At 47.7% G+C, this 16,696-nt stretch overlaps 1 protein-coding gene across 5 annotated transcripts in view; it reads right to left on the minus strand.

Moving 5' to 3' along the window:
* Positions 1-16,696, minus strand: part of MVB12B (multivesicular body subunit 12B) — a 57,959-nt gene that overhangs the window by 18,190 nt on the left and 23,073 nt on the right. For all 5 annotated transcript variants that reach the window (XM_056505024.1, XM_056505022.1, XM_056505025.1 and 2 more), the window contains one exon: positions 11,541-11,638. In XM_056505024.1, coding sequence (XP_056360999.1) covers positions 11,541-11,638 — 98 coding nt within the window. The remainder of the gene's footprint in view (positions 1-11,540; positions 11,639-16,696) is intronic.

The following is a 16,696-nucleotide window of genomic DNA, read 5'->3' on the forward strand; positions in this document are numbered from 1 at the left end:
ACCACCCCTGCAAAACCACCCCTGCAAAGCCATCCCTACAAAGCACCCCTGCAAAGCCATCCCTACAAAGCACCCCTGCAAAGCCACCCCTGCAAATCCATCCATGCAAAGCCATCCCTACAAAGCACCCCTGCAAATCCACCCATGCAAAGCCACCCCTGCAAAGCCACCCATGTAAAGCACCCCTGCAAAGCCACTCATGCAAAGCACCCCTGCAAAGCCACCCATGTAAAGCACCCCTGCAAAGCCACCCATGCAAATCCACCCCTGAAAAGCCACCCATGCAAAGCTGAAGCCCCCATGCCCCGAGGCACACCAGGGTGGGGACACTGCCAGCAGCAGGGACACCACCTGTGCTGACACAGCCAAAGGGATGCAGCCAGGCCCTGCAGAGTCCCCAGAACACTGGAACACAATTTCTCCCCAATTCCTAGGCTAGTTTGCTTGCTGCAAGGAGACGCCACTAGTTTTAGACTCTTAATATGTGTTAAGAGCTCATTAATATCATCAGAGTAAATGGGCCTATTAAAACATCTTTAAGCAATATCTGAACATACATCTCCCTAAACTATATTTAATGACTGTACTTAAGATACATTATATGAAAGTCTTAATGAGACATTAGATAGCATTTTGAAGATTAAAATTAGAGAATCCATATAAAGTCTGTCCACTTAATTTAGCCTTAAGCTACACTGATTAAATACGTTACCACCAAATTATTACTTCATTAGAACAAATATTTTCTAATAATTCTGATTTATGCCATTAGTTGTCTCCATATATATTATATATTCGTATCTATATGTACATATAAAAGAATACACAAAACCATTTTCTAGCTCAAGAGGAGACAGGAGAAATTCTGAGCTTTTTAATGGCTGAGTTAATTACTTGTCTTTTTTTCTGTTGAGTTAAAAATATGCACTCTTCATAACAGTCCATTTATGGTGCCCCCACTTAATCACAAGGCCATTTTTTAAACATTTGCTGTCCTGCTTTTCAAGGACCAGTAAGGTGCCTTGGGCTTGGGGCAGAGGTTGGGGAGGGTGGCAGTGCAGCCCCCAGGATGGATCCCAGGCCAAGCAGGACCCTTGCTCTGCACTGCCTGTGGCCCAGCCAGGGATGGGACCTGCCAAAATTACCCAGGGCCTGACAGGACTTTTGGACAAACCTGCAGCAGTGCCCATGGCAAACCTGCAGCACACCCAGGAACAGGCACCCACCCACCTGGGCACTGCTGCAGCACAGCCAGGCCATGGGACACCTCCCAAAGAACCCAGCCACTGCCAAAACTAACTGCAGCAAACTTATTAACAAGAGGGTTTTATGTGTGCTTTATTTTCTATAAACAGCTTTTCATTAGATAAATGAAGCCAAACAACCTTTACAAATGTTTTCAATTATGAAGGGATGCCATTGAGATATCTGGATGGTGATAATCAGGGAAAACAGCAGTGACATCTCCTGCTCGGAGCTGGAACGTGCTGCCTGCACGGCTGCTCCTCCCAGGCCCATCCCACCCAGCCACACCAGGCATTTACAAACTCCTGCTTGCCTCGATGCAATCTGCAGCAACAAGACTGGTTACATTTATTCTGCCCAAGCCTTCTATCCAAAAGAGCGAACATCTCATTGTAACAAATTTTTAACTGTGCAAATTAAGCATTCTTCATAAATAACAGCCTGGTTTGCTGCACTGCAACTCCTTTTTATTAGCAGCACAGAAATGCACAATGAGCAACGTGTTCTATTATTCTTTGTCAAATCACAGAATGTTACATTAGAATAACTCTGCTGGTCAATGTAATATAGTATATTAAATTCAACTTCTGTGCAAAACCCACTGTAAAACAGCATGATAAGAAGGCTATAAAAATTTAATTTTACTCCAAACTCCATCAAAAAAAAAAAATGGTGTGAAAAGTAATTTTGCATAATCAGTACACGCCATCTGGAACAATTAACTGATTTCTATAGAACTATGAGGATCAGTCATATCTGCTTATTAAAGATCAGAAATTATACAAGTAATAAATCCTTGAAAAAACTAAGCGTACTCCCGCCTGTCAATGCTATTTTAACTTCAAATACTGAGGAACGCCTGATAAGGCTGAAAAGAAGAGATTAATATATGCAAATTACATCCAGCATTTAAAATCCCCAACAACTGTCTCTGGTTTTCTGTCCCTTATTTGCTGCCTTTATGTTTTATTCATAGACCAACTCACCTGTCACTTCATAAGCTATAATATTATGGGGGGTATTATTAAACAGCATAAAGCCAAGCTTTAATTGGAAAGCTTCATTGCATTTTCCAATTATTTGGAGTAAATTAAAAGCAGATGCACATAGTTTAATAAGGATTCTAATATCAGTTCCGGGAAATCAAAATTCATTGTCATTACTATGCTGTGATAGTTTTGCAAACTGTACTCAATTTTGGAGGTTTTGAAAAGAAAATCTGTCTCTGCAATCTGTTAATTGTCATTCGGTTAATAACTGTTTAAATATCCAAACCTCTGAGCAGCTCCCTATTTTAAAAAAATTAAACTCTGGAACTTGGCAAAGCAAAACAAACACAGTGCAGGCCACCCCAAGGTTGTGCTCCATGGGAATGGCACTGGTCCCACAAGCTCATCCTCATCCTCCTGCATCACCACTGCTGCTGTGGGGTGGGGACACCCCTGTCCCAGAATCCACATCACATCAAAGGGATCACCCTTCCCTGCATCACCACTGCTGCTGTGGGGTGGGGACACCCCTGTCCTGGGATCACCTCAAAGGGATCTCCCTTCCCTGCTGTGGGGTGGGGACACCCCTGTCCTGGGATCACCTCAAAGGGATCTCCCTTCCCTGCTGTGGGGTGGGGACACCCCTGTCCTGGGATCACCTCAAAGGGATCTCCCTTCCCTGCACAAGCCCTGGATGTGCCACCAGGCTGTGCCCTACACTGCTCATACATAATTCATGGCCCCAGGGTCCCAGCCAGGTAATCCTCTCAGCAGAGACCCAGCAGCCTCCCTGGAAGGGGATGTGGGAGCTGAGGCACAGGGGTGAAGCCCAGGAGCAGGAGGGGACACAGCAAGGGCAGGGCAGTACCAGCCAGGCCTCCACCTCCCCCACCTGCACACAACACCAGGAGAGGAAAACAACAAGCACTGTCTGAATGAAAAATGTCACCTGTGGGAGAGCTCGTGGCTCCATCACCCTGTTTGGGGTCACTGCCCAGCACAGCCTGGGTAGCCCAGGGGCACGCTGACACAACACTCCAAGGGTCTGCACACCCTGGATGGGATAATTTAATAGGAAATACACTTTTTGAATCTCATTAAGTATAGTATTAAGTAACACACCTCCCTTTCTGAAATATGCAGCTACAGCATTTTACATGAGACTCCAGCCTCCCTGAACTGCAGGATATTAATAGAGCCTTTCATAGCTGGAGGATTATCCAGGTCTCTTAGTCCAAAGACTGGAAATTGCAATAGGGTAAAGAACAGGCTGACTTTAATCTCAGCTGCTTGAAAGAGGTTTCAATGCAGAATAAAGCTTGTGTCACAACTTGTCTGGCTTTTGGACCATCCTTATTAAAATTCAGTGTCACAAAATATATATTTAGTTCCACTTCTACTCTTACCAAGAGTAGAAGATTGAAGGGATGGGGACCGACAGTAAGATGCAGCACAGGACCTTCCCTTCCAAGACTGGGAGTCTCAAAACCCTTGAACATTAGAGACTATTGCAGAACCACCAGGAACTGTGCTACAAGATGAAGATAAAAGCAATCCTTGTGCACTGATCCAGAAAATAGAATCTCCTTTTTTTTTTTCCAAATTACCTGTTTTAGTAAACACACTGTGACAAGTGCATAATTTAATTATCTACAAAAATAATGAATCAAAACAATAGTTTGTAAAAATAAACTATTAACCTCTGATGAAAACACCTGTCCTCCTATATACAGAAGAGAGCTACTGTGTCTTTTAAAAGGAAACTAAGGAAGTGGTATGTAACATAACCTGGTATTGTGCAACAAGAAGGAAGTCGACATATGGACACTAAAATATAATAAAATTTCAATCTAGACGACCTCTGAAATAGACTTCTTTTGTCACTACCAAAGAAAAAAAGAAAAAAAATGGCAGTGGGGGGAGGGGGTGTAGATACCCCAAGGCATTTCCAAGCCAGCCCCTCCTGAAACAAAGTGCTGTGTCAGGAGCAGGGTGTGAAGGGAACACTTCTCACACCACTGCCCATACAGATTAAACCTGCCTCTGCCCAGAACCCAGCCTGCAGAAAAGCAACTCGGTTTCCTTCTCAGGAATCCACTGGCTCTGACGTTTTTCCAGACCATTAACATCAGTTTCCACTCTCTCTGCTGCCTCCAGAGAGCTGGATTAGAAACCTGCATGGAGAGAACACCAAATGTCGCTGCAGTGTCTGCAGGAACAGCCCCTGCTCTGGCACACAAACCCCAGATCAGCTCCTGCCACGGCAGAGCCTGCAGGAACAGCCCCTGGTCCTGCACACAAACCCCAGATCAGCTCCTGCCACGGCAGAGCCTGCAGGAACAGCCCCTGCTCTGGCACACAAACCCCAGATCAACCCTGTGCCATGGCAGAGCCTGCAGGAACAGCCCCTGGTCCTGCACACAAACCCCAGATCAACCCTGTGCCATGGCAGAGCCTGCAGGAACAGCCCCTGGTCCTGCACACAAACCCCAGATCAACCCTGTGCCATGGCAGAGCCTGCAGGAACAGCCCCTGCTCTGGCACACAAACCCCAGATCAACCCTGTGCCATGGCAGAGCCTGCAGGAACAGCCCCTGGTCCTGCACACAAACCCCAGATCAACCCTGTGCCATGGCAGAGCCTGCAGGAACAGCCCCTGGTCCTGCACACAAACCCCAGATCAACCCTGTGCCATGGCAGAGCCTGCAGGAACAGCCCCTGGTCCTGCACACAAACCCCAGATCAGCTCAGCTCTGCCATGGCAGACCCTGAACAGCCCCTGGTCCTGCACACAAACCCCAGATGAGCTCAGCTCTGCCATGGCAGACCCTGGCTCACCTGACCCTGGCTGGGCTGCACCAGGCTGGGTCCCCCTGCCCTCTCCCCTCCCCACCTGAGCTCTGCCCTGCCCTTCCTGCTGGGAACACTCACCTGTGTGACTCAGCAGGTGGAATTTGGACTGGAGCCTCTGCTCACTAAGTTTCTTCTCCAAACTCAGACCAGAGTTTGCTCTGACTTTTCCCAGAAAGTGTCTTAAAGAGGGCAATAAATATTTAAATATCATAAAAAACCTATTTATATATAAAGGTAATAAATACCCATTTAAGTAAATATTTACCTCCCTAAGGTAATAAATACTGGTGTGTGACTCCAAAATAAACAAGGCAGAGCTGTGGTGGAACTGGCACCTGTAAGAGCTGCCCAGGGAACCTCCTCATGGCACCTGGCACCCTCCCTGCAGCCAGCACCGCTGGCAGCTGCCCCACTCCCCTTCTCTTCCCTGCCAGCCCAGCTCCTGACACAAACACCTCACTCAAGGAACTTGATATGTGTCAGTTAAAGTGTTCAACGACCACAGAACAGAACCTGTAAGGTAAGACACACATGCAAAGGCATTTCAGCACCAAATGGCTGCTGGAAAACCCACTGCTCCTCAGCCAAACAAAGCAGGGGCTGCAGCCTTGGTCACAGCATGGACGCTGCTTCACCAGAACATAAAGTGTGTTAGGTTTTTTGGGATCTGATATCTGAACTCCAACCCAGAGGACATGGCTTTTCTCCTCTTAAAGAGCATGAAAACCTTCACCTGCAGATCAGCAAGGTCTTGAACTGAGCTGAGCCTGCTCTGAGTGGTGAGAGACGCTGCACTTCTGGATCCTGCTTTATTTCTATGGATTAACACAAGGATGGATGCCCAAACTTATGGATGACATGTTAGTATGTCCAGCTAACATCATTAATTTTTTAAGATACAAATGTTTTGACTCTTTGGGGCTGACAGCTGGCAAGTGTTACTTGAAAATGCTACAAACAAACGTATCAAAGCATGTTCTGCTTTTGTTCTACTGCTTTCCCAGCACTGTTTCCATATTCAAGTGTTCAAAACATGAACCTCGGTCCTACCCAAGGGTAACTGATCATCTTGATATCTCCAAATTTCTGCCAGAATAAATATCCTTGGAAAGGTTAATATGACTGAAGTTGGGTTTTTGGCTATACACTGCCAGTGGATCTGGAAGTTGATACAATTGTTTCCCACACGAAACTGGTGAAAAGAGGCTTTGATTGCTTTGTGCACACATCCTGATGGAGCTGTACAGACTGACAGACTCCATGCAGCACAATTTCTATCCTAGTCTGAGAACAGGCCAAGAGAGGGGATGAGATTGTCCTGGAGTCAAATTACACAAACTAGTCTGCTGCTGCCCCAAAACACATTTATCTGTAATGCAACACTGAAGATGGCTACAGGGAAATTTCAGGGAGAAAAAAAGACAGCCCTGTTCAGCAGAATGCACAGATCTTTGGCATCAAGGGCTGCTTAGTAACTTCAGAGTGCTGCAGTGGTGTTAGAGCCCATACAATTAAGGGAGGCCTGCAGAATATTTACACCCTGACATGTCTTGGTTCCTGAAAGGGTTAAAGCTTATTATTAGCATATAATTTACAGGTCCCTTCTCCCAGGAAAGAAATAATGCACAGTAAATGCCACATTCATTTTAATAATACATGTTACAGTCTGTGCCCAACATCTGCACAAAGGTAAAGCAGACAGATTTTTTTGACATGTCCCACTCTGCCATCGAAACACAGGCTTTTTGTTTTGTAAGTGATGGAAGGTTTAATCAAGGAAGCAGGCAATTCATCAATCGAAACAAGGCTGCTCACACTGCCCTGACAGCACACACATGCTTTTATACAGAAGAAACCTGGCCACCTGTCAGCAGCACCTTTTACATCAGGATATACAAATACACTGGGTGATCAATCCTCCAGCTCTTTCCATTCATTTCTTCATTTTCTTATTGTATTTTTCTTTATGCTAGATGTTGCCCTCATTCTCTGCAGCAATAGATGGGAGACAAGGCAGGCTATGGCTGTTTATACACTATCATAAAAATTTATATACCCTTAGAGTGACTTATTTCCCTTCTATTTGAGTACCATTATTATAAATAATTTTTCACTTCATTGAGGAATTTTCCCTGTATGTTATTATCTGTGCCTGCCTGTGAGGGCTGCCTCTCCCTCACTGTGCTTGTGCCTCTGATAAGCCAAAGCAATATGCTGGCAGAAGATGCTCAAGTCTGAAATGAAGGCAGTATGTAGTCACAACAACATCTTAATTAAACTGAAGGCCATGAGGAAAGCCTGTGCTGTGAAATACTGAGCTGTGTCTGTCAACAGGTCTGTCTGGAGCGAGGCATTCTTCTTGCAGCAGCTGCCTGCCCCAGCATGCACATTAAACCTGTCAGCTCCTCAGCATCCTGCTCCCAGCAGCACCCACAGACCTTCTGCACCAGCTCAGAACTCATTCTGGCTTCAGGTCTGGATGCCTGGCACAGGGTGGGACAAGGATAATGTGCCATGATGTGCCACAGCTGTGACAGGCTCTGAGCACTGCTTCCCTACCTGTACCCTGCCAGGGGCTCACTCACAGCACCTGCCAAGAGAAGCCTCCTGAACTTTGCTCCCCCAGTGTGTCATGGCCAAGGCTGGCAATGACAAAGGACTGGTTAAAAATTGTAATTGCTGCTTTCAGGACCTTTTTTTCCCTGACTCCAGTTTTGTGCAAACAACAACTGCATTACACCAAGGAGTAAGGGGCAGTTCCAGTGAGGATACAGTTATTCTGCCAAAACATATCTGTGATACAAAGCAGGATCGACAGCCAAAATTCACTTTGTCTTCCACAAACATGCTGAACCACAGCTGGAAGTGCTGCTTTCATTGAATACTGAGAAAATCTTGGGTGTCTACAGAGAGCAAAGGGAGACCATGCTGCAGCTCTCCATCCTACCCCATCCCTGCCCGCCCTTCCCAGGCAGACTGAGGCCACACTGAAACCCCAGGAGAGTGCTCACAATGGCTTTTGTTTCCCTAGCAGCCCCAAGAACCCCCCTTGTGACCTGGGGGCCGAGAGAGGAGCCCCAGGGTGTCCCTGGTGTGCTGGGCCAGCTCCCCTGGCCCTGCCCTGGCAGCAGCCCAGGCTGGCAGCCTGCTCCCAAACCTGCTGCTGCCATGGCACTGCAGCAGTCCTGCAGAGCCCAGCCTGGCTGCACACCCTGACAGAACAGGAAACTCAGGAATGATCCCAGAGCTGTCTGGGGGCCAATGCACCTCCCCAGGGCTGAGCACACAGAGAGAGCTGCAGCACCTCTGCAGCTGTGACAGGGCAGCCGTGGGCAGGGGCTGTGCACATAGAACCTGTCAGTGCACATAGAACCTGTCAATGCACACACACCCTGTCAGTGCACACAGAACCTGTCAGTGCACACACACCCTGTCAGTGCACACAGAACCTGTCAGTGCACACACACCCTGTCAGTGCACATAGAACCTGTCAGTGCACACACACCCTGTCAGTGCACATAGAACCTGTCAGTGCACACAGAACCTGTCAGTGCACACACACCCTGTCAGTGCACATAGAACCTGTCAGTGCACATAGAACCTGTCAGTGCACACACACCCTGTCAGTGCACACAGAACCTGTCAGTGCACACACACCCTGTCAGAGCACACAGAACTGTCAGTGCACACACACCCTGTCAGAGCACACAGAACTGTCAGTGCACAGACCCTGTCAGTGCACACACACCCTGTCAGTGCACACACACCCTGTCAGTGCACACAGACCCTGTCAGTGCACATAGAACCTGTCAGTGCACACACACCCTGTCAGAGCACACAGAACCTGTCAGTGCACACACACCCTGTCAGTGCACACACACCCTGTCAGTGCACACAGAACCTGTCAGTGCACACACACCCTGTCAGTGCACACACACCCTGTCAGTGCACACAGAACTGTCAGTGCACAGACCCTGTCAGTGCACATAGAACCTGTCAGTGCACACACACCCTGTCAGAGCACACAGAACCTGTCAGTGCACACACACCCTGTCAGAGCACACAGAACTGTCAGTGCACAGACCCTGTCAGTGCACATAGAACCTGTCAGTGCACACACACCCTGTCAGTGCACACACACCCTGTCAGTGCACACACACCCTGTCAGAGCACACAGAACATGTCAGTGCACACAGAACCTGTCAGAGCACACACGCCCTGTCAGTGCACACACACCCTGTCAGTGCACACAGAACCTGTCAGAGCACACACACCCTGTCAGTGCACACAGAACCTGTCAGAGCACACACACCCTGTCAGTGCACACAGAACCTGTCAGAGCACACACACCCTGTCAGTGCACACACACCCTGTCAGTGCACACAGAACCTGTCAGTGCACACACACCCTGTCAGTGCACACACACCCTGTCAGTGCACACAGAACCTGTCAGTGCACACAGAACCTGTCAGAGCACACACACCCTGTCAGAGCACACAGAACCTGTCAGTGCACACAGAACCTGTCAGTGCACATACACCCTGTCAGTGCACACACACCCTGTCAGTGCACACACGCCCTGTCAGTGCACACAGAACCTGTCAGAGCACATAGAACATGTCAGTGCACACAGAACATGTCAGTGCACACAGAACATGTCAGTGCACACACACCCTGTCAGAGAACACACATCCTGTCAGAGCACACACACCCTGTCAGTGCACACAGAACCTGTCAGTGCACACAGAACCTGTCAGAGCACACAGAACCTGTCAGAGCACACACACCCTGTCAGTGCACACACACCCTGTCAGTGCACACAGAACCTGTCAGAGCACACACACCCTGTCAGAGCACACACACCCTGTCAGAGCACACACACCCTGTCACTGCACACACACCCTGTCAGTGCACACAGAACCTGTCAGAGCACACACACCCTGTCAGTGCACACACACCCTGTCAGAGCACACACACCGTGTCAGTGCACACACACCCTGTCAGTGCACACAGTGTCAGAGCACACAGAACCTGTCAGAGCACACAGAACCTGTCAGTGCACACACACCCTGTCAGTGCACACAGAACCTGTCAGAGCACACAGAACCTGTCAGTGCACACAGAACCTGTCAGAGCACACACACCCTGTCAACCTGTCAGTGCACACACACCCTGTCAGAGCACACACACCCTGTCAGTGCACACAGAACCTGTCAGAGCACACAGAATCTGTCAGTGCACACACACCCTGTCAGAGCACACAGAACATGTCAGTGCACACAGAACCTGTCAGTGCACACACACCCTGTCAGTGCACACACACCCTGTCAGAGCACACAGAACCTGTCAGTGCACACAGAACCTGTCAGAGCACACAGAACCTGTCAGTGCACACAGAACCTGTCAGTGCACACACACCCTGTCAGTGCACACAGAACCTGTGAGTGCACAGCATGTGTTGGATGACAAGAGCCTGGCTTTGGGAAGAGCTCCCAGCTGCAATAGCCATTACAGCACACACAGCTCATAACAGCCTTTCTGAGGAGAATATGCAATGGGAGGAAAAATCAAGAGTTATTTGCTTGAAATGTGCTCAAGCAAACACGAAGGACTAATGCCCTGTCCTGTTCCACAAGGCCTTGTTTTGTGCCTTGCCTGTAAGGATCTGGGGAAGTGCTCAGCCTCAGGTAAAGCAGGAACCACAGCAGAGGCCAGCACACCCTGCAGCAAGGGCAGTGCCACTGACAGTACACAGAGCTCTGCACTTGGTGCTTCCCCAGGAGAGAAAACAGCTTCCCACCCACCCCCATGCAGAACTGTCTCATCCCAACACAGGAATACACCTTCCCCTACATTTCCAAATCCATCAGGGCTGGATAGTAACAAGTAAAACGAGGACTGACAAGGATCATGCAATTACTACATTTTATCTCTTTGGGAACCTGGAGCTCCAGTTCGAGGCAGAGATTACCTTTTAAATAACCCTTTGATTATAGTACATGAATTAATGCCATATTCCCATGTTACAAATGTCACTCAGTACTAACAGAACAAACCTGTGAGTGGTACATTTTTGCCATCATCTCTTCCCTGATTACACACAAGCAGTTTCAACTGCACAGCCCACTGAACCCACTGCTGGGTTTCCAAACTGTCCTAAAATCTCCTTCAGCCAGATGAAGGGACTAGACTTTCATCAGGCTTTGACAGAGTCAGGTTTAAATGCAGTATCTTTCTCCTCTTGCAAAAACAACATAACAGCGTGAAACTTGTGCTAAGTGTGGTTCTACCATGCCTGTGACAATATTTGTTTGGGTGTACTACCAAAAAACCCCTCCAGGCAAAGTTGCTGTGTCCCAGCAGCAGTGGGTGCAGCACAGAGCAGGGATGGCAGCTCACCTGAGGGGACAGCTCACCTGAGATGGCAGCACAGAGCAGGCAGGGACAGCTCACCTGAGATGGCATACAGGTTGGAGTGCTGGTGCTCCAAGTCCAGGCGGCTGCTGTGGCCCTTGCCCCGAAAGCTGGCTGGCAGTGTCAGCGAGATGTGCCTGAGGAAAGGGAGCAAATGGCAGATGTCAGCACAGAGCACAGGATGCTGCTCCTGCCAGCTCACTCCAGCACAACTCCAGTCAGGTTAAGCAGCAAACACCAATTTTAATGTTGCTTCCCAAAGTGTCCACACCCAGTGCCCTGGGCTCCACCAGCCAAGGACTGCAGCAGTGGCACTGACCCTCAGCAGGGTCACCCCCAGGTGAGCCCTGCACAGCAGCTCCACACCTCCAGCACCAGGAACAGCCAGCACAGCTCTGCCCCTTTAATTCACATCTCTATTTCTAATGCAGATCCCCACTCAGTGTGAATTTTAATAAAATGTTATCATTAATCTTCTGCACTGCATTGCCACATGTGAAAAAAGATGTTTGCTCTGCACAGAGGGGCTCAGTGCAGCACGAGGCAGAGGGAGCAGCTCCCACCTCACCTGAGTGAGAGCTCCTGAACCTGGCATTCCCTCCTGCCAGCAGAACCAGGCAGCCTCTGTGTCCTGTGCCACCTCTGTGTCACCCTGGCTGTGAGTCAGGGCCCTGGCACTCCCCAGCAGGGCATCAAACCCTGTCCTCAGCAGGTCTGAGCTACCACATGAATCATCTGGAAGTTATCTGCCTTCAAAAACAGGACACGTTTTGGGAAGAACACGGTATTTTTAGCCCTTGATGCAGATGATGGTGAACAGATAAAATAAGAAAAAGCAAACATCAGTCTGAGTTTGCTTTTGCTTTCCAAAGCTATTTTTAACCAAAAAAAGATGGTGTGAAAATATATTTGAATTTGGCTATCAGTTTGCTGTTTGAAACACAATCCACATGAGAGCCTCTGGAGCAGAGGCATGTTTGTTATGAACACACTTTAAAACAGGAGACCACTGCCTGTGGGCATGACATGCTTCTCATTTGACTTTTAATAAAAGTATTCAAAAATATTTTCCAAGCCACCAAATGCAGCCAGTAGAAAGAGTGAATTTCTCTGCCCTCTACGGGGGACTGGTTTCTTCTCAGCAGAAATTGTTCTGACGTAGGACAACTGGGCATTCCATCACTCCAGCTGCTGCAGACAGCCAGAGAGATGTCTCCAAGAAGAACATTAGCTGCACAAGACAGGGTAGTGACTGCTGCATGGAAATCAGCTCTCCCCTCCCCTCTTTCTTTTTATAAAAGATGACATTGTAGGGAGGAATGGGAAACAAAGCCTAATTTATTTTAAATTAATGTAAACTTTGGCCAGGATCAATATAGCTTATACCTACAAACTTGACTGCATAATGCATTTTCCTCATGTGTTGTGAGAGCCAAATCATTTTGCATTGTAAAAGACAAAAAAAAAGAGACTGCCATTGAAAAGCAAGAAAATCCCAATTACAAAGTCCCCAAGTTCCTAAACACATATCGTGAAAGTATGTGCAGTTCTGTGGCATATGGCAAATCAATTACTAGTTTAAATTTTAAAACAAAAACATGGTAAATGTGTTGCACAAATAATCAAGAACAACGGTTTGGTTTAGATTACAGCGGCCACTAGAGTTTTGAATACAATTAATCATCATTCCAGGCACCAGGAAGCCATATTGACACTTATTCCTAATTTGAATATTTAATTAGGGTGAAGTTCTTCATCAAATTATCACAGAACTGGGAGGAAAGCCTAAAAGATTTAAACAATTACTACTTTAACCCTTACCCAACTGCTCACCTGTGAGCACAGCAATCTCCTCCTGCTCTGCAGAGCTGGAACACGCTCAGGCAATGTGACCAGGCAGCAGGAAAAATGCACTACAAATGTCCTGGGAAAGGGGACAGACACCCAGCACCCCCAAGGTCTTCTCTGCAGAGGCCAGGCTGGCACAGCTTGCTCTTCTGACTGCTTGTGCTCCTTGACCTCTACCACAGCAAAGCTTTCGGGCCACATCTCTATTTCAGTATCAAGTGTGGTTCCTTCCAGGGCTTTTTTGGTCTGGGGTTTGCTGTTGGTTTGGTTATTTTTAATTGAAGAGCCTGTTCAGAACCATCTACCAGGCTCTTCCTGCCCACAGCTGACCTGGCACAGCCACTTGGGAGGTTTCTGAGCCCTGCACCAGGAGCTCCTGGGATGGGGCTGGAGCCAGAGCAGCTCCAGAGCTGCTGTACCTGCAGCACCCCATGGGCATCCTCCCCGTGCACAGCCCTGCCTCCCATTGCTCCAACAGCCCTTTATGTGCTGTATTAATCCAGATAAGAAAATCTCTTTTAATGAGGAGTGATATACTTGTGAACTCTCTAGAGTCATAATTAGAGCAAACTAATTGAAGTTGTGTTTTGACACACTTTCCAAATTCACGGGTACTGCATGACATATTCACAACACTGCTGCTGCACACCGTGGTGACAGCAAAATCATTAGGCTAATAACACTTATTTGCATTCTGATCATGCCAGCAGGGCCGTTAAATGCTGCCTCAACCAGCACTCCTTTACTCAGAAAGTTTCCACTGGAAGATATTAACAGTAATTATTAGCACCTCAGTGCATCTCTGATGTTAAGGAATGGCAACTCACAAAGTCTATCCCCGTGGCAATTCTCTCCCTTTTGAGCTGTCACCAGTTTTCCCCTGCCCAAAGATGAGTACAGAGGCAGTCTGGCCTCAGTCTGGCCAGTCCAGGCAAGGCCAGGCCCAGGCTCCAGCCTTTCCCCCCACAGCTGGAGACAAACCCACACTGCTCCAGCACTGCTACAATACCTAACATATTTTTCCCCAGGCATACAATAATTTCAAGACAATTCAGAGGAAGTTTAATCACTCTCTTCACTTCAGTTCCTCTTTTATTCAGCAAATCCATAGAATAAGTCAGCAAGTGATAAGGAGATCCTCCACGTGCAGGCAAAGGGGATTTGAGGTCTGTGCACGTTATGGCCACTTTTTGAACATTTCTGGAGAGAAACTCACATAAAACAGGCCCAGGAATGCCCAACAGTTCCAAACCTGTTATTAAGAGCTGTCTGCAGGAAGGTGATGAACTGCTTTTGAAGTGAGGGGGCAATTACTCATAAAAAGGAACAGAGGATCACAAGGGGAAGTGCCAGATATCAAAGGATGCTTCATAATTCATATAAAAATATCAACAATGCACAGCAAAAGCCCAGTGGTAAGCTGGGCTTTGGACCCAACAGTGACACACTGGAGTGACACAAGTGTGACAGCCAGAGCAGCATCTCAACTGTCAGGCAGCAAAGTTTGATTTTTTCACAACCTTCAGAACAGTGCTGCAAAACCTGCAGTCTCATGGGAATACCTTTAAAAAAAAACCAACAAACCAACTCTTACTTTCCATAAACAATGATCATGCAAAGATCATTCCTCAGGAAAAATTGAGAACAGAACAATTAAATTTCAAGCTGTAGGAAGCTGAAAACACACCAAAAATTAGTTAGTATCAGGCTGAAGCTCTCAAGAAATGTAATCCAACATGAAAGCTTTGCTTATGGAGACTGGAAAAGGCTCATTTCTAAGAAAGAAGTTGCTGGGGTTCTGTGAACTGGCAATCACCCCTCTGCCAGGAGGCATCTCCCAGGTAACTGTGGGTCCAGCAGGGGCCAGATCCCAGCTACAGCATTTCCTCACAGCCCCTAACTTAGACTGTGCTGGGGCACTGAGATGCCAGAACACCTACCTCATACTCCAAAGAACTGCAATGAAAACCTCAGCTGGGAGGCAAGAATCACCTCGGGTAATGGACTTCATTCCAGACAATCTATTCTAATCGTGTAAACCAAATATTTAAATACTTTTTAAAACCTTCCTGACCCTTTCCCTAAAACAAGCAACATATGGGCTTTTCAAGCATTTCATCTCATTCCAAGCTACTAAAATATCCTGTTTCCTAAGAGTCAATGAGAACTGGGGGTGCCAGAGTCAGATTTTATAAAAGCCCAATGGCAGGAGAGAATGAAAGAGAGTGAGCGATTCTTTCCACATCCAGATCTGCTCATTTAACTTTCCCAGCTGCAGGGAGGGAGGAGGCAGCACACACTGCACACTCTGAGCCCAGTGGGTGTCTCTGCCAGCCCCTGCACCATGGCAGGATGGATGCTGTGCCCTCTCACAGCCCCGGTGATGCTCACGAGGCCACGGCACCTGCTGCACAGCACAACCCAAAATGTAGGGCCTGATGCAGAATGGAGCTCCTGCAGCTCCCTCTGTGTGGGGATCAATTCAGATCAGAGGACCTCAGTAACTAGGACAGAGCAGCTGCCAAACAGCAGAAAAAACCCCAACAAGTTGAATTTAGACTGCTTGGCAGTGTGAGCTGCAGCCCATGAAAGCCTTCCAGGCAGGGGCTGCACCAGGAGCTGAGGGGCTGCAGTGCAAGCACCAAGTGCTGCTGCAGTGGCTGTCCCAGCTGAGCAGCCCCTGCCTCCACATCCTTCACCAGCTGCTCCCCAGAGTCAGGACTTTTCAGATAATGAAGCAGTAGGAAAAAATTGCCAAACAGCAGAAATACTCCAGAAAGATAAATTACACACGGTGTAAGCTTCCTGGGTTAGGATTTAAATTCTGTCAAATTAATCAGCACAACACAGCTCAGGCTCCCAGGCCAGTTGCAAACCCCTCTCAGAGGGGCTGGGGATGGTGGGGCTGCCCAGGCACACCCTGCAGTGCTGCAGGCACAGCCCAGCCCCAGGGACATCCACACCTCCCTGCAAACCTGCTAAACAAATATTCCACATAAAGACTCATTTGGGAAGAGCACATTGTCAGCACTTTGCCAGTAATAAATAATGACAGTCCAAACACTTTACTAAAAGCAATAAACTCAAGAAGTGTTTTGGAAAATGGTGAAAGTGATTGATTTAAAGGAAATATCTGAACACAACCACATGCACTTCAGGGTGAAAGCACAGATTACAAATCAGCAGTGGCAGAGATCATATTAAATAACACACAAGTTTTAGGGAAAAAAAGCTCAGTTTCCCTGCAGGGCTTATTTAACAACCCAGAGCACAGCTTCTCCAAATGGATACCTCCGGTTTGGACTTAACAACCCTATGTATGCCCCAAAGAAAACATGCCTCCAGAA

This window comes from Oenanthe melanoleuca, chromosome 17 (genome assembly GCF_029582105.1).
Source record: "Oenanthe melanoleuca isolate GR-GAL-2019-014 chromosome 17, OMel1.0, whole genome shotgun sequence".
Classification (NCBI taxonomy): Eukaryota; Metazoa; Chordata; class Aves; order Passeriformes; family Muscicapidae; genus Oenanthe; species Oenanthe melanoleuca.